We start from the raw sequence: 17,408 nt of genomic DNA on the forward strand, positions 1-17,408 counted from the left end.
CATGCGCCAAATTTTGGAGAAGACCCGTGAAAATAGGATCGACACACACCATCTCTTTGTCGACTTTAAAGCTGCTTTCGACAGCACGAAAAGGAGCTGCCTTTATGCCGCGATGTCTGAATTTGGTATCCCCGCAAAACTAATACGGCTGTGTAAGCTGACGTTGAGCAACACCAAAAGCTCCGTCAGGATCGGGAAGGACCTCTCCGAGCCGTTCGATACCAGACGAGGTTTCAGACAAGGTGACTCACTCTCGTGTGATTTCTTTAACCTGATGCTGGAGAAAATAATACGAGCTGCAGAGCTAAACAGAGAAGGTACAATCTTCTATAAGAGTGTACAGCTACTGGCGTACGCCGATGATATCGATATCATTGGAAACAACACCCGCGCCGTTAGTTCTGCTTTCTCCAGACTGGATAAGGAAGCGAAACGTATGGGTCTGGTCGTGAACGAGGACAAGACGAAATATCTCCTGTCGTCAAACAAACAGTCAGCGCATTCGCGTCTTGGCTCCCACGTCACTGTTGACAGTCATAACTTTGAAGTTGTAGATAATTTCGTCTACCTGGGAACCAGCATTAACAGCAATAACAATGTCAGCCTGGAAATCCAACGCAGAATCACTCTTGCCAACAAGTGCTACTATGGACTAAGTAGGCAATTGAAAAGTAAAGTCCTCTCTCGACGAACAAAAACCAAACTCTACAAGTCTCTCATCATTCCCGTCCTACTTTACGGTGCAGAAGCGTGGACGATGTCAACATCCGATGAGACGGCACTAGGAGTTTTCGAGAGAAAGGTTTTGCGGAAGATGTATGGTCCCTTAAGAATTGGCAACGGCGAATACCGCAGACGATGGAACGATGAGATGTATGTGTTATTCGACCACATAGACATAGTCCAGCGAATAAAAAAACAGCGGCTACGCTGGCTAGGACATGTTGTTCGAATGGATGAAGGTGCTCCAGCTCTGAAAGTATTCGATGCAGTACCCGCTGGTGGAAGCAGAGGAAGAGGGAGACCTCCCTCCGATGGAAGGACCAGGTAGAGAGGGACCTGGCTTCGCTTGGAATAACCAATTGGCGCCAAACTGCCAGAAGGAGAGATGCGTGGCGCGCTGTTTTGGACTCGGCTATAACCGCGTAAGCGGTGTCTACGCCAGTCAAGAAGAAGAAGATACATATATAATATATATATATATATATATATATATATATATATATATAAAGTGTTCTTTATAACCAATATAAACACTTATAAATAAGCATGTGGTTTTCTAAAGAGGTCAGTCGCCTACACTCATCATATGTATATATAGGCATATATGCCGCAACACATGTACATATGTATGTATGTCTACACGCCAGCTTCTTTGCAGCAAAACAAAGTTGAAGTGACGAATAAATTGTAATTTGGTTTTTGTTGTTATTTTTATTATGTTGTTTGTTGCCTACAGATTTTCCATGCAATCATGAATTTCGTGCAGTCAATCAAATTGGTCGAGTAAAAGTGAGAACAAACAAATAAACGCCGCTTGCATGTTAATTAGGCAACTAATGTGAATGTACTGACATATATGCGTGTATGTATGTATGTGTGTGTGATACAAAAATTCACGTAAGCTTCAATGGAATCAGGGAATTGTCCGTTGGAAAAAACTCACGAATTCATAAATTAACCAAACTGTTTGGTAGAAAAGAGTGCTCAACCCATAACCTTGAACTCCACCCAAAAAAAAGCAATAACAACAACAATGCTGAGGCGTGTAACCCCACAAAACAGAGACCACAAGACAATTGCGCGATAATAAACTGGTCAGAATAATCACAAAATATAATAAAATTGGTTGAATTGAATTGAATGCGCTGTAAATCGCAAGAAATCGCGAAATAAAAACGTATTAACAAATACAAAAACAAAAAAAAAAAATCGGAAATTTTTAATGCAATAGTGGGTGGCTTAGCAAGTGAACGATGGAGAAATCATTAAAATGATTAAAAAACTGCTTTTAGAAAATCAAGTTTTCTTTAATTCCGCTAAGAAGGCTTTAGAAACACATTTTAAGCTCCCTTATGACACTTGAAAGTCAAATAAATTGACGAAAATCCACGCTTAAATGACCGAAGCTGTAAATATTATTATTTTGCCGCACCTGAGTCATAGCAACTTATGCAGAATTATATTTTATTTCTTACGCTAATAATCAACATAAATTTAATTATTATTAAAAAATACATACAAACACTTTAAACAACACATGTCTGCATATAAGCCACCACAAATTATAAATCGGCGCGTAGGCATTAATTTTCAAATCACCGATTAATTTTGTATATTATATTATATTTTTTCCACAACAACATAAACACGTTCAAGATCAAAGCTGCGTTCAAAATCCAACACGCTTAAGTCATGGCGCCCTGATTTGCTTAGTAATGGCGCGCCCACACACGCAACTGTCGATGGAGCCAACTACCACTCTTTGTCTGCTTTTAATTCTTATTCATTTCCGATATTCTTGATACTTTTGCTGTTGTTTCAAAAGCGCATTACTCTTTAAACCCATAAGTACACTGTTCAACTCTTTTCCTTTTTGCCGAGACTCGATTTTTTTCTGTTGTGCTAAGTCCCGTTCTTAGTCTTGTTGAAATGCTAGAAAGCGTCCGGTGACATTTTAACGTTGGCGATGCTGCGTTGGCGTAATCTCTCAGAGTTGTTGAGCTGTTGGACACTCTTTGATCGGCGATATCAGTGCGGCTGTTGACATGTTTATGAACCCATGCATATAAAGGGTTATACGTTTTGTATTTGCCGTTGTAAGAATAATAAATGGTTTATGATTCATTGAAGTTTCTTATGTAATTTTTAATAATTTTTAAGATGAATTCAAAAATTTAGTTTATATTTAACTCTCCTTTTAGACACAAATCGTTGCTTTCGAAGAAAAATTGCGACCAATTTTTTTTACTAATTTAAATTTAAAAATTCTGTTATGTAAAAAACACTATTTACTAGACAGTCTGGTTATTGCGTAGATGATAGACCTATACGAGGGCTGCTATATATATTTCTGGCCTTGGCAACACTAAGTGTTGCCAGGTGCAATCTGACATTTCCATTGGAAAGTTTGACATTTTTTAGCATAACATCACGCAGAACGTTTTGTCATTTCATAGTGAGTTGTTTTATTTACAGGGAATTAAAAAATTCATCTCGGCCAAAAAATGGAATTAACTTGTGAATACGTAAATGATCATTTTTCACAACTTTCGACGTGGATTATCGCGACAAGAGTGCATCGATGAACTAAAATCTTTGTATGGCTATGAAGCACCATCCTATAGCACTGTGAAAAACTGGTACAACGAATTCAATCGTGGCCGACGCTCGCTCAAAGACGAATTCCGTGAAGGTCGTCTAAAAACAGCCGTTGTGCCAGAAAACATCGACGCCGTACGTGCCTATGCATTTCTCCCACCAGCATACATTCGATATTGCATGAACACCTGGCCGTAAAAAAAGGTTTGTTCTCGTTGGATCCCGCACAATTTGACAATCGCTCAAAAAAAGTCTCAAAAAAAGTGCTTCGAAAATTGGTTTGAGCGCATGCAAAAGTGTATAAATCTTGATGGAGAATATTTTGAAAAACAATAAAACCATTTTCGTTGATAAATACTCCTATTTTCATTATTAGGCCAGAAATATATATAGCAGCCCTCGTATAGTACACTTTACTCCAGGGATATTAAATATTACTCATACGCCCACGAGTGCGCACCCTCAATACAATGAAAATTTATTGGATTTGTGTATTTGAAAACAAAACCAAAGTAGCACGATATAACACATACATACAAACAACTTTGAAATAAATCAATTAATCCGTAATAATTGCCTTGAAGCGAAAGCAGTTCGCTTGTTTGATGATTAATGAGTCAGTCTGTGAGTGTGCTTGTGGTCACGTGCCCAAGCATATAACATTTGTCTTGTAGTGCTGCCTTTGAAACAAGAAATAATTCAATAACAAAAAAATTTAAATAACTTATTTTCACTTTGTGTGTTATTTATTTAACCAGGGACTAAATAAATAAATGAGGAATCGCACGGAGGTCTAAAAACAACACCTTTACAACATCCAAAGTTTGAGCATTACAAGGCGGCAGTGGCATTATGATAATTTATATTTTATATTTATACAACAACAACACAAACTTTTCTAAAAACTTTAGATTTGGAGAGCATATCACCAATTGTAATAGAAATTTAATTTATAAATAATTAACGTACCTTAGTTTTCCTGTCTTCAGCGTTCAGGTCATTCCACAACTTAATAATTCCTAGGAGTTACAAGTGAGGTTAGATTTTCGGGTTTCAGTTGAGTAGAGTACTCAATGATATACAGTGGAACTTCCATAACTCGAATTTCTATAACTCGAAGATCTCCATAACTGGAACACTTGAATTGGCAATAGCGTTTAGAAGCCAAACTTCATATAAATTTCCTTCCATAAATCGAACTTTTCGACCAAGGCATAATACAAAATTTAAAATTTAACTATCGAGGCAGAATTTTAACAGTCCCTCTATATCGTACGGAGGCGAACAAAAATATAATATTACACTTATGAATTGCATAAATCATCTAACACAAGGCATGGGATACAGACGTCAAGAGCCAAATAATAGCAAAATACAACAAACAAAATTACAGCAAACATTTTTCACCGTATGTCCATAAAAATGTTTGCGAAGTAACTAAATAAAACAGTACATAAATCTATATTTTACAGCTTTTTTGAAAATTTATATGTTTTAATGAAAATTCTATAACTCTAAGTTTTTTTGTGGATTATGGTGATTCGAGTTAGAGAAGTTCCACTGTATTACACTATGTTTTAGGTTAGGTTGGTCTGGTACGCTTGCAGGCAGGTAATTAGCGCTACACTATATTTTAATTTGTTAATGTATTAATTTTTGTATTTTTTTTTTTTTAGTATTTTTTTACTTATTAGTATATTAATTTTTTTAAATTAAATTTAAATTAAATTATTAGAATGAATATTAATTTTTTGATATTCTTTTTTTTTGTATACATATACATTTTTTTTGAACACTTAGGTACCCAGTATTTTTTTCCGTCTTTTCATTGACTTCCTCTTTGTAAAAACCGCCATGCAAAAGCTTTGATACAAACTGAGCTTTGCATAACCTCATTCACTTTGTACTCATTTTGTCAACTTCACTGAAATACGAATTCAAATGCAAATATTTTATACATTTACAACAACAAACATTATTTGTTATCTATATTTCAATTAAATAGGAATTTGTTAAACGTTTGGTGTATATGTTTAACTTTAATGTCTAAAAAATCACAATATTTTATAATTTTTACGCCGAACCACTGCTTTCCGTTCACCAAAACCTTGTCACTGAAAGAGTGTCAAAAAAGCTTTAAGCGGCAAACTAACGGAAGTGGTTAGAAAAGGAAAGCTTTCGCAATTAAAACAGATATCTCTAAAAACGGCAACCCTAAAACAGATAAGGAAACCGAAATGAAGACAAAAACATAGCGAATGAACGCACATAAGTAACAGCAGAGAACCGGTCGTTGTTTATATATAGTACTTTTTGTTGCGTTAAGATTAGTCAGTCGCGTACATAACAATTGAAGGGGACTTTCTAAAAATTTAGCATCATTTCGCGGATTACTTTTAGATTTCAGCTTAAAAAATATAGTATAATGAGTGGCGGCAAACATTTAGCTAAAGGTTAGTATAAGTGTATGCGAGTGACTAATGCAGTGGAAGTTATGATTGAGTTCAAGGAAATTGTAAGTTGTTTGTACATTGGTACTTACAAATATACTATACATCCGGGAAAGTAATCGAATACTACAATGTATGCTTTCAATCAAAGTTATAAAATTCGAACAGCAGTAGGCATCGCTTGATCTAACTTGATTGACAACACACACATAAGCCGCGTATAATAAAGTATGTCATGTTTGATGGCATTCAAAGATAACGGAAGTGCGTAAACAGAAATGTTGCACTTAAACTGATTAGTACTAATATCGATTTTATATTAATATTAAAATATAATCAGTGGCTGGTGCATAGCAACAAATACTCGCATATTAGCTGATAAATCTTCCATATAATATTAAATTTTTGTTATTATCACTTAGGCTCACCCAAGCCCGAACTACCCGACGATGGCGTACTTCGCTTGTTTTCCATGCGTTTTTGTCCTTATGCTCATCGTGCGCATTTAGTACTAAATGCTAAAAACATACCATATCACGCAATATTTATTAATCTCACCGAGAAACCGGAATGGCTCACTGAATTCAGTCCATTGGGTAAAGTGCCGGCACTACAGCTACCCAAAGAAGAAGGCAATCCCGCGCTAATTGAGTCACTAATCGTTGCTGAATATCTTGATGAGAAATATCCCGAGCTACCACTTTTCCCCAAAGATCCACTAAAGAAAGCACAGGATAAGATACTCATTGAGAGATTCAACTCTGTAGTGGGTGCCTTGTACAAAGTGTTTCTTGGTAGCAGTGAAGCAGTACCCGCTGCACTAACTGACATAGCAAATGGTTTGGATATCTTTGAGCAAGAGTTAAGCGAGCGTGGTACACCATACTTTGGTGGCGATAAACCCGGCATGTTGGACTATATGATTTGGCCATGGTTGGAACGTTCGCAAATGTTGAAATATTTGCTACCGGAGAAATATGAATTGGATAAAGAGCGCTTTGGCAAGCTTGTAAGGTAAATAGCTATATGTATCAGATTTGTATTAAATATATTTTCACTCATTGTAGATTGCATGGCGCGACTTGATGGTCAACGATCCCGCTGTAAAGGGTCATTATTTGGATGGTGAAACACATGCCAAGTTTATGAAAGCGCGCCGTGAAAATACGCACGATTATAATATGCTTGTTGTGTAAGACGGTGCATTGAGTGCATACAACTTGCGTTGCCTTACTATCAATATATCATTGAATGCAACAACGATTGTGACCGCAGAGATTCGACATAATTAGATTTATTTTATTGTATTCCGGCCAACTCTTATTTGTATTATGTATGTATGTATGTGTTAATGATTGGAATGTGAATTAAAAATGTATAAATTGATATGAAATATGAAAGTATTAAAAAACACGGAATAATAACTCAAATAACGCATACGTACATATGTAAAGATATGTAACGAAGCTGTATTTATAGATATCTACATACTTATGTACATATTTACATATGAACGTAAGTATGTTTGCTTAGGTCGGGATCTTATTCAAGCAATGCTAAATTAGTAAATTTTTTAAAATTTTAAACAAATTTGCAATATTTTATAACCTCAATTGTTATGTAAAACTATAAATAAACATTTAATAAATTAACTGTATAATGAAAATACATAAATATATAGGAATTTAAATTTAGTACGCTACTAACCCGAGAGTTTGTTATAAAATTATACATTTTAGTCCAAATAAAACAAATCGGCTACGCAGTGTTGCATTCGCATAAAAGCTTTCCACATTTACAAAGCACACCTTTAAAACATATTCTTAAAGTGCAACCCTAATAAATAATTAAGATAAGAAAACACAAATTTATTCAAAATATAGCGAATGAATGCACAAAAGGAATTGTCAAACCGGTCGTTATTTATGTATATATAAATATGCGTAGATGAGTTAATTTTACTCAGTCGGTGACTTAATAATTGGAGAACAATTTCTATTGGCAAATAAGTAATTTTTACTATAAAATTAAATTGTTTACAATAATAAAAAGCATAATGAGTGGCGGCAGACATTTAGCTAAAGGTTAGTATATAGTTGAGTGAGTAAAATACAGCTGCAGTGTTATTGTGGAAAAAATGGAATGTTGTAGAAGTTCTAAGCTCCTAAGTATCCTTGTATTTATGGCCTAAAAGTTATTTTTTTGCGAAACATGTTTTGATTCGAAACTGTCATTCAATTTAATTAAGACTGAAGGCGATCAAGTGCTGATATTTATAATGTGACTTCAAAAATGCGCCTAGTCATGTTTGATACAAATTTATGATATTGAAAGTCATCACACTAAAAATTTGTGCCTACGTAAGAAAATGATTAGCAGTGTTATCAATTTGATTTTAGTATATTAAAATAGAATTGTATATCTAGTGTAGATAGGTATTAACAGGTGCGGAATGTATGTCTGATTATTATAGTTTATTTGTTGTATATGCTGTACCTAATGTACATATAAGTATTATACATTCGTACGTACATACATACATCCGCAGACAACAATAAAATTTCTACCAAACTACTTGAACATTAAAAAAAAAAATTCTCATTATTTCCAATTAGGTTCACAAAAACCCGAACTACCAGACGATGGTATTTTGCGCTTATATTCCATGCGGTTTTGCCCATATGCTCATCGTGCTCACCTAGTACTTGACGCCAAAAATATACCACATCATAGCATTTATATTAATCTCACTGAGAAACCAGAATGGCTTACTGACGTCAGCCCACTGGGTAAAGTGCCGGCACTACAGCTACCCAAAGAAGAAGGCAATCCAGCACTAATTGAATCACTGATAATTGCTGAGTATCTTGATGAGAAATATCCCGAGGTACCACTCTTCCCCAAAGATCCACTCAAGAAAGCACAAGATAAGATACTTATTGAGAGATTCAACTCGGTGATTGGCGCAATGTACAAAGTATTCTTGGGTGGCAATGAAGCAGCACCTGGTGCGCTAACTGAGATCTCGAAAGGTTTAGATGTTTTCGAAAAAGAGTTGAGCTCGCGTGGTACACCATACTTTGGTGGCGAGAAACCCGGCATGTTGGACTACATGATTTGGCCATGGTGCGAGCGTTCGGCAATGTTGAAATATTTGCTACCCGACAAATATGAATTGGATAAGGAACGTTTTGGCAAGTTGGTAAGTTAATTAGTGAGATTTTTTCTTCAATTGTGAATATGTGTCTTACAAATATTTTGACTCTTAATAGATTGCATGGAAGGATTTGATGATCAATGATGCCGCCGTAAAGGGATTCTATTTGGATGGTGAAACACATGCCAAGTTTATGAAAGCGCGCCGTGAAAATACTCACGATTATGATATGCTCGTGTAAGGCATTTTCATTGTATACATTCAACAATTTTACATCGTAGCTGCGTGCTGAATATAATTGTTAATATATAAACCACTGAACTTAACTAATACTTTGAAGCACGACATTCCAACAATCAAAGTTATAACATATTTGATAACATTATTTTCTTGTATACATACTAAAAACTTATGTATAAGTTGTAAGAATGTGACTAAAAGCGTTGACTTTCAAACACTGATCCTTTTGTCTTAATTTCATTTTCAGAAACGATGCTAAAAGGCAAAGAACTTGTTGAGGCTAAAAAGACGTTTTAATTGGTTGTGGGAGTATTAAATTACTGTTTCGATTTCATTGTATTCCAATTGTCAATCTCAAAAGTAACGGAAAATATCACACCACTTTACATATCCATGTAAAATTACTTTCATTCTTATATATCGCATATATTTTTGTACATATTCATTTGATGAATTCAAATACAACGCATTTGTTTTGTAATAAATTTTTGATATATTTTATTAGCGATATACGAAGTGGTTTGTTGTCTTGTCATGTTTCATCCATATCGTCAAATAACAATTTGTCTAAATGTTATTGTCCAATTATCAATATGATTCAATGTGTTTATCTGTTGCGTGTCGGCCTTGTGCTCTAGCGCTTTCGCTATCCGAAATGTGGCACAAACACTTAAATGTTTCTATATTTGTTTCCTGAATTTTTTAGTGATAAACTACCTTTGAAATAATTTTCACGCTTTGAAAATAAGAAACATTGTTGTGACGTTAGAGAAAAATACTTTATTTAAAACTGCATTGCTGCATAAACGGCTTAAATAGCTAAATACAATATAATATATATTCACTTTTCTTTTGTTTATTTAATCGTTAAATACGTAAAATCACGATAAATGTAAATATCATTTGTTGTTTTTGGAATGAGTTTTCAATTGTTATTACACTTTTTTTTATCAACTACACACATAGAGAGAGCGAAAATTGAAAAAAAAACATACATTTTGCATACAAGTTGTTTGCACTTACACACGTACATATGTACAACTGCAGATACACTTTTGTTTACTTGCACATATGTATAATTTTATGTATGGACATACTTATGTTTTAGTAAGTATTGAATAAATTTAAACATCGAATCAATTCATTAATATTTTTAGTTTTTTTGTTTTTTAGTTTATATGTAACAAATTGTTGCATATTTGCGAATAAAATATTCAATGGTGTTGATCTTATTATAAAGTTTAAAACTTTTTCGTTTACAATATAACTGTATGCATGTGTATACACTTATGAGCCTTTGTAAGTTGGTATAATACACAAAAAAATATTAGTTATTATAATTTTTGTTGTTTTGTTGTTGTTTTTTTTTTCGTTAGTTCACTTATTACACTTGAATTACACTTGTTACACTGTTATCTGAAAGTGTTTTCGTTCAGCATTATTTATAAATGTTTGTTTTTTTGTTTTTATTTTCTTAATTATGCGTTTTCACAATAGTTTCACCTTCGGAAGTCCTTATCTGTTAATTTAAACATGCGTACACACATAAATATATCTTCGTTGATGCAAAGTGCTCCAAAGTGTTTGTGTTTTTCTTTTTCTGTTTTTGTTTTTGTTTTTGTTTATATATTTTAAAACATTTTAACTGTACTCCTGATGCCATTTATATTTGTAAAAATTTTGATTAAAATAGTTTGGTTGGTATGATTTCATCATTAGTTTCGATTTGGAACGACTTAGGTAACGATTCTCACTCCACTTGTCAACTCTGGCAAAACGTTGGGCTGCTCAAGCGTTTTGTGCATGCTTGCTTGCAAACTCTAGCCGAAAACAGCGTTCCCTTCAAGCGTTTTGTGCTTCCTTGCGGTATCGGCGACTGTATCAAGCTTGCGACGATGTGCTTATTTGTTCTAGAGAAAAGGAAAAAAAAAATTCTGTGAAATTGTAATTTAATTTCCATTTTGAAACCTACCATTTGGTAAACTGCTGGCCACACTGCTAATTACGCTCACATCTGCACCAGACGATGTGGACGCAACGCTTGTGCTCACACTCACGCTGACGCCGTTGAGTGCACTATTGTGATTGGCGCGTTTGTGCGTCAAAACGCTGTTGTGCGTGGAAAACTTTTTGCTGCAGGCATCTGTGCGCTCCGTGTAGCTTGACGTGGATGGCGCCGTTGAGGTGACTGCCAGCGGTTGTGTTTCATTGGCGGGCTGGTCATACGTTGAGCGATGGGTATAACGTTTGAGGTGCAATTGCTGCAGATTTTGGTGGTTGTTGTTGTTGCCCGAACTGCGGTAAAGTAACATTTCTTACATTATTTACACACACACATAGCGTATTCAAACACTTTTTTTTATAAAAAAATTAACTTTGTGTCACTATTTATATGCACAGCACTGTATGTACGTGTGTGCTTGACTTTACCTTTTCTGCTCATTGTCCTTTTTGCTGTTGAACATGGCCAACTCGATTTCTGTGTGTTCGTTGTTTAAATGGCGCACCCAGTCTGCTGGGGTCTCAAAGGAGCTGTGTAGTAAAAACGAAAACATAATTAAATGTTTCTAGTTTTATGACTATAAAAATGAAAATATTTACTTACATTGAGCACAAGTCACAGCAGAGCGTAACATGACCGGCGTTGTTCTCCTGCTGCTGTGATGAAAATAATACATATATACATAAATATTGCAAAAGTTAAACCTTTGAACTAGTTAAACCAATGGGGGGCACTTACCGATACTCGTCGCCGCTTTTTTGGTACATACGCCTTGACTAATGCCTCCCCGCCATTGGTCATGCTGTTGATTGCGCTTGTGCTATTCATGCTATTCGTTGTACCGCAAGCCACATTTACCGTTACGGTATCCGCTGTTGTTGTTGTTGTTGCGTTAACGGTGTGCGACTCCAAATGACGCACCCAAGATTTGGGTTCATCAAAGGATTGTTTGCATGTTTCACAAGCCAGACGTGCTTCATAGTCACTATCATCTTGGGCGTTTGTGTCCTGTTCGCTGTGTGGACTATGTGTATGTGCGCCGACTTCAAGTTTGACAGCTGCACTACCGGGTGGCATTTTAAAATCTAACGGTTGTTTGGGTGAACGCAATGACGTTTGGGGACGTGACGCTAAATCGGCATGTGCATTGTCTGTTGCGGAAGTGGTTGTGGTGGTCCAGTCGGTTGGCTCTTGTTTGATGGCCAGGAAAGTTTGTGCATGTGGCATGGGTGATGTGTTGGCCAATCTACTGCCACTTATCTGCTCTGTATATTGACTCTTCGTGGTTGTTGTGTTGGAGTGTTCGTATGAATCCGTTAGGAAGTAATCACGCACTTTAGATAGCGATAAAGAGACATAATAGTATTTATTTGTATTTTTTTTTTAATTTTGAGTTACTTACTACGCTCGCCATTGCTGCCTCCACTGCTGCGCCGCAGATGTCTGTCATAATTGGGCATATCAATATCATTACGATGTTCCTCTTCATCCGGTGGTGGACGTGTACGATCTGTGTACTCACGCTCCAATTGTTGCTCCACCACAGTTGCGCGCATAGTTTCATCATTTTGATTGCGTTGTCGTCGCCTCACCTGTTCATCCTCCATGGACATGGGGCAGCCGCCCGTGCAGCCAATTTCGTTGCACAAAGTCGACGCTACATGCAGCTGATTCAATTGATAGCAACACTTTTCATCGGGATCTATAGCAACTTCTTTGTTCACTGATATACCGCCGCCTGTAATATGCTTACTACTCGACGCCGCAGCCGAGAGTAGTCCAAGTTGTGACAATTTCGGTGACTTGACTATCACTGGACTATCCTTGGGCAACACGGAGGCACCCAAGCCACGGAACTGGTGATGCGTTTGTTGTATTTGCTGTGCGTGTGTTGTTTGTGTCGGCACTGATTGAGTCACAGGCTGTTGCAAATGTTCCATGGCGTAACGTGGTGCACAACTGCCACCACCACCGTTTGGACATTTGTTGACTATATACATATCACTACCATGTCCACTTGGCATATGCGAATGTGTAAGAGTTGGTAATGCGGCTTGACGATTGCCTGCACTTTGTATGTAGTGTGTGCCAACACCGTTAGCTATTAGTGATTCGTTGACGCGCGTTGAAGAATTGTGCGAATTAGTTGACGTTGTGGAGGAGGAGGTGCGACATAAGCCACGGATTTTCAAAATCTCACCGCCACGCAAAACTTCATTCAGTATATCATTGGCGACTGTGGCCTCGCCACTGTACATATATTGTACTAGTATTTGTATTGCACGGTGGCTTAGTTCCGGCGGAAGCACTATGTAGAGCACGCCGTTGGGCGAGGATATTGGTGCGGTTTCGAACATCGTTGCAAAAAACTGTAACGAAACCAAAAGTAGTTGGAGGTGAGTGAAATTAAATTAATTTCAAGCCGAATACACTTTCACACACCTGACTACACGAGCTGAGTATAAATTTGTGCGCTGAAATACCCACTGTTGGTATGCCGCTCTCTGTGCTATTTCCACTGGCACTACTGCTGCTGGAACTGTAGAGCACGACGTCGGCAAACTTCTCATTTCTAGGACGAAAATTAATTGCAATTTATCAATAAATTTATAAACATTTGCCACACAAGCTTCATTGAGTTCATGCAAAGCAGCTTACTTGTAAAGTGTGGCAACCGAAGAATTCAAATAGGACAAATGAGAGTCCCATTTCAGGTGATAATTTTCTGCTGCCATCTTTTTTGTTAAGTAAACCAACGTACCAGTTGAAATAAACTTGCTTGCTCACTACTCTGTGTGGAATCACTGACTTTATGCAAAAGTAAAAGCATTACTGCAACATGGCGATGCATTTAAATATCCTAATGATTGTTGAATGTGTTAGCACCACACACACGCCAACCCTTAAATACAAACCTAAAATAGAAAAATATTACTTCTTAACGATTTTGTATGCGCTCAACGCGTTATTGTATAAAAATAGCGAAAGTAATTGCAAGCCAACAGGAAGTAAATCGATAAATCAATAAATTGTCTGGAATTTGAGGCAGCTACAATAGCAACAAGCGCGCAAAAACGTACGCATTGATTTGTGTGTGTGTAACCGCAGCACAGGAACACGTAAATAAATGGCGGTTATAAATGGGACCTTTCAATTCATTCGCATAAGGATATCAAATCTAAAAAATATATATATTTGCAAATCTAGTACTAATATGTATAACTAAAATTTTAAACAAAAGCATAAATAATAAATACAATTTAGTAGATATGAATTTTAATCTTAATATTTAATGAAAAAATATGCTATTAAACCGGAAGCGCAATCATTTAATTTCGGCACAGTTTGTTTTCTTTTTTGCAAAGTTATTTTCCACAAATATTATTTATATAAATATATAACCGAAGTTTTATCAAAATATAGTTAACTCTTTACATTTTTATTTCCTTAAATAATTTAATTTTGTAACGCCATATCCGTTTATTAAACAATGTAGTATGGCATCACTGTCGCATTTCAGTCCTTGACATTCTATTTTTGTCACTTTGTTATTGTCTAGTTTTCTCATACTCGTTCGGTATTCGGTGTTTAATATTTTATTTACCTGATAAACATTTGATAAATAAATAAATAAATCTATAATAATGGATGTCAAATCAGATTTTGATACAAAACTGGTAGAGATGGTGCGCGCAAATCCACTGCTCTATGAAAAGGAAGTGCGTAGCACACCGTACGATCTGATGAAGAAAAAAACTGAACTCTGGCGTAGCATTGCATCCTCTTTAAATGTTGAAAGTAAGTATACTAATACCAGAATACTTGTTAAATAATTTAAGCATTTCTATATTGATTTTCAGCCAAATTCTGTGTAATACGCTGGAAGAATCTGCGCGATAAATATCGACGTGAGTCGCAAAAGACACAGGAGCTTGAACGCAAAGCTGGTGGCATAAAAAGCGCACAAGGCGCTACCTGGCATTTATTAGATAAAATGAGTTTCCTCGACCACCACATAAGAGTGCATAGGTAAAATTTATATTTTTTATTTTTAATCATATATTTAATATATGTATACAAATATGCACAGCTCAAACAGCACAAAAAGTGCCGCAGAAAATATACGCACCAGTTGGAGTGAAATGGATGCTGAGCAACTAATTGAGCAATTACCAAATGATGATGATCCCCTGCAAGAGGCCATGGAAGAGCAAGCTGTCGTCGCTGTAGAGACAAAGAAGCCAGATCCTTTAGTGAGTACAGCAACAACAAATACATCATGTTTAAAGCGCATCGAAACATTGCTAGAGGGTTTGGATGAAGATAATCGCACAAAAGCTGAAAAGCGTGTTGTCGCGTATCTTTGTAAGTGTCAACTCAAGTTTTTGGAAAATGAGAGTATCGATGATATAGTCATCTAACGTAGCTACTGTAGATGTAAGCATATTGCTGCTGGTGTTTTAAGTGTTATTTTAATTCTTACATTTAATAGTTTTGAATATAAGTGAAGTGCATTGTTGTGCTTTTAATTAATATTACTGTCTGATTATAGCGTTGTTTTGAACAAAAAAATATTTGGTAACAAAACTAATTTACTCAAAGTCACAATTCAAAGTTTAATTTTATTAATATGCATTATAGAATTAAGCCAGTAAATAACACTACCTCGCCATTATTTGTATTGATTAATTGTATATTACACTTACGTAGCGTGTACAAACATATTTTTTTTGTCAAATCAAATAATAAAACGCACAAATATGCAAGCTATCCCTTTGCTGAATGTATCCTTACAAACCGCTATTGATTTCTACAGATATGAATCACTTGGATGCTTGGTTTCCACCCTTCAATTGTAATAATGATTTTGTTGGAGCGGGCGCATTTTATTACAGATATCGACTCGACGCAAATAATAGCAGATACACATACATACATACATAGCTTTGTTTGCAGAAAACAAGTATACGTTTGTAGCTATGTATGTATGTATGTAGCTAAGGAAACAAGGTGGTGATTTTCTAATAAGGGTCATAATATCTTCCAGATTTATTTGCGCTTTAAGTAAATGTTGTTGCGCTTCACCACCATATGTAGTGGCTGCGGTGGGTGGTAATCATAAACGTAGGGTGTGAGCGTTTGGTTGACGACCTCGCTGTTTTGACTTGAAGCGCGCAATCCCAAGTACTTTAAATATTAAGCAGCTCAATCGTATGTGTTAATATACACACATATTTGGATATGTGTTTCAACCGTTTAGGTTTTCAATTAGCGTTGTTGCTGTTGCTTCTATGTTTTGCTGTTGTTATTTCATGCATTAATGTGACCGTCGTCGCCTTTATTGATTGATTTACTGCTAAAAAATCAATAACTGAAAATTTTCAAAGACCTTCGCCTTAACAAATAACGCTTAGATATTGCAAAAATGTTGTTAATCATTACAATATTATTTATATTGTAATTTTATATTAATATTTTTCTACAAGTGTTGCACACATTCGCATAAAGGCGCCAAGCTGCTACATTATTTAGAACAATTAACACTAACAGACTTGCTTTTTTTATATTTATGTATTAAAGCACTATTTATTTACTTTTTAAATTAGTTATTAATCTCTTTTGGTTTATTTACTTTGTTTACTGCATATTCATATTTTGCGCTAATCCCGCACTTTCTATATTTTTAATATAATTTTTTCCAAGAAGCAAATTGTTTAACGATTTGTTGTCGCCACTGTTGTTCACTTCGCACTGTAATCCATGTAAAAATGCTTGAAAATCCTTGCGCCTTTCGCCAATCCTTTTGTCTCCGTGTATGCGCACTACGACGCGCTCGCTAAATATGCATGCTTGTGGGTTGTTGTACGTGCAGAGCGTTGAAGAGAGTCAATTACACCACCAAATAGACTCGTGTACGACCGCAATTACAGCTACAACTTGATTACTATTGCTGGCCATTAAGGCAATGTAAACAAACGGATTTGACTGCGTGCACTACCAACTGACGCTCAGTTCGCCAAGTCAGTGAGCGGAGCATTAGTGTCGAAGCGATTCAATGCAATGCAACGATTTGTTTTTATTGTAATACAAGTCGACTGTTGCTTTTAACTGTTTTATTTTTGTATTGTAGCTATTTTTGAACGCGGTTTTTATGAGCATACAACTCAAACAAATATCACAAATATGCATATAAGTGTGTTTGTAAGCTAGAAATTGTAAATAAACGATGACAAAGAAT

At 35.8% G+C, this 17,408-nt stretch overlaps 4 protein-coding genes across 8 annotated transcripts; 3 read left to right on the top strand and 1 right to left on the bottom strand.

Moving 5' to 3' along the window:
• The first annotated feature begins 5,615 nt into the window (after window positions 1–5,615).
• Window positions 5,616–7,473, top strand: LOC105210431 (pyrimidodiazepine synthase-like). Its single transcript, XM_011181387.3, has 3 exons — window positions 5,616–5,774; window positions 6,194–6,780; window positions 6,839–7,473. Exons 1-3 carry the CDS (start codon window positions 5,747–5,749, stop codon window positions 6,965–6,967), a joined length of 744 nt encoding a protein of 247 aa, XP_011179689.2. The 5' UTR covers window positions 5,616–5,746; the 3' UTR covers window positions 6,968–7,473.
• A 224-nt stretch (window positions 7,474–7,697) lies between these two features.
• Gsto1_3 (pyrimidodiazepine synthase) lies at window positions 7,698–9,678 on the top strand. 2 transcript variants are annotated; one of them, XR_851638.3, is made up of 4 exons: window positions 7,698–7,855; window positions 8,387–8,973; window positions 9,044–9,350; window positions 9,416–9,678. XR_851638.3 is itself a non-coding variant. In XM_011181389.3 (4 exons), exons 1-4 carry the CDS (start codon window positions 7,828–7,830, stop codon window positions 9,444–9,446), a joined length of 768 nt encoding a protein of 255 aa, XP_011179691.2. In that variant the 5' UTR covers window positions 7,698–7,827; the 3' UTR covers window positions 9,447–9,678. The 2 variants fall into 2 exon arrangements, 1 of the variants encoding a protein (XP_011179691.2); XM_011181389.3 differs by having other exon boundaries at window positions 9,044–9,165.
• A 260-nt stretch (window positions 9,679–9,938) lies between these two features.
• LOC105210430 (uncharacterized) lies at window positions 9,939–17,277 on the bottom strand. Of its 4 annotated transcripts, none has more exons than XM_029039131.2 (9): window positions 16,803–17,277; window positions 13,829–14,085; window positions 13,613–13,742; window positions 12,573–13,539; window positions 11,909–12,504; window positions 11,774–11,826; window positions 11,599–11,700; window positions 11,141–11,463; window positions 9,939–11,078 (listed from the first exon to the last, which is right to left on the bottom strand). In XM_029039131.2, exons 2-9 carry the CDS (start codon window positions 13,903–13,905, stop codon window positions 11,050–11,052), a joined length of 2,277 nt encoding a protein of 758 aa, XP_028894964.2. In that variant the 5' UTR covers window positions 13,906–14,085; window positions 16,803–17,277; the 3' UTR covers window positions 9,939–11,049. The 4 variants fall into 4 exon arrangements, with proteins under 4 accessions (XP_028894964.2, XP_011179688.2, XP_011179687.2 ...); XM_011181386.3 differs by having other exon boundaries at window positions 11,774–11,823; window positions 16,765–17,277; XM_011181385.3 differs by having other exon boundaries at window positions 16,765–17,277.
• On the top strand, window positions 14,702–15,940 carry Adf1_22 (transcription factor Adf-1). Its single transcript, XM_011181384.3, has 3 exons — window positions 14,702–14,968; window positions 15,031–15,199; window positions 15,261–15,940. The coding sequence occupies exons 1-3, from the start codon at window positions 14,815–14,817 to the stop codon at window positions 15,589–15,591; spliced, it is 654 nt and encodes a 217-aa protein (XP_011179686.2). The 5' UTR covers window positions 14,702–14,814; the 3' UTR covers window positions 15,592–15,940.
• Window positions 17,278–17,408: the final 131 nt, after the last annotated feature.

This window comes from Zeugodacus cucurbitae, chromosome 4 (assembly GCF_028554725.1).
Source record: "Zeugodacus cucurbitae isolate PBARC_wt_2022May chromosome 4, idZeuCucr1.2, whole genome shotgun sequence".
NCBI classification, from domain to species: domain Eukaryota; kingdom Metazoa; phylum Arthropoda; class Insecta; order Diptera; family Tephritidae; genus Zeugodacus; species Zeugodacus cucurbitae.

What these genes read in the sequence shown, in the direction of transcription:
- Adf1_22 (XM_011181384.3), top strand. Translation starts at nt 14,815, where the DNA reads ATGGATGTCAAATCAGATTTTGATACAAAACTGGTAGAGATGGTGCGC. An exon ending in ATCCTCTTTAAATGTTGAAA is followed by an intron (nt 14,969 to 15,030) that starts GTAAGTATACTA and finishes ATTGATTTTCAG; the next exon opens with CCAAATTCTGTGTAATACGC. An exon ending in CACCACATAAGAGTGCATAG is followed by an intron (nt 15,200 to 15,260) that starts GTAAAATTTATA and finishes AAATATGCACAG; the next exon opens with CTCAAACAGCACAAAAAGTG.
- Gsto1_3 (XM_011181389.3), top strand. Translation starts at nt 7,828, where the DNA reads ATGAGTGGCGGCAGACATTTAGCTAAAG. An exon ending in CGGCAGACATTTAGCTAAAG is followed by an intron (nt 7,856 to 8,386) that starts GTTAGTATATAG and finishes ATTTCCAATTAG; the next exon opens with GTTCACAAAAACCCGAACTA. An exon ending in AGGAACGTTTTGGCAAGTTG is followed by an intron (nt 8,974 to 9,043) that starts GTAAGTTAATTA and finishes GACTCTTAATAG; the next exon opens with ATTGCATGGAAGGATTTGAT.
- LOC105210431 (XM_011181387.3), top strand. Translation starts at nt 5,747, where the DNA reads ATGAGTGGCGGCAAACATTTAGCTAAAG. An exon ending in CGGCAAACATTTAGCTAAAG is followed by an intron (nt 5,775 to 6,193) that starts GTTAGTATAAGT and finishes ATTATCACTTAG; the next exon opens with GCTCACCCAAGCCCGAACTA. An exon ending in AAGAGCGCTTTGGCAAGCTT is followed by an intron (nt 6,781 to 6,838) that starts GTAAGGTAAATA and finishes CACTCATTGTAG; the next exon opens with ATTGCATGGCGCGACTTGAT.
- LOC105210430 (XM_029039131.2), bottom strand. Translation starts at nt 13,905, where the DNA reads ATGGCAGCAGAAAATTATCACCTGAAATGGGACTCTCATTTGTCCTAT. An exon ending in TCGGTTGCCACACTTTACAA is followed by an intron (nt 13,743 to 13,828) that starts GTAAGCTGCTTT and finishes TTTTCGTCCTAG; the next exon opens with AAATGAGAAGTTTGCCGACG. An exon ending in AAAAGCGGCGACGAGTATCG is followed by an intron (nt 11,827 to 11,908) that starts GTAAGTGCCCCC and finishes TTTTCATCACAG; the next exon opens with CAGCAGGAGAACAACGCCGG.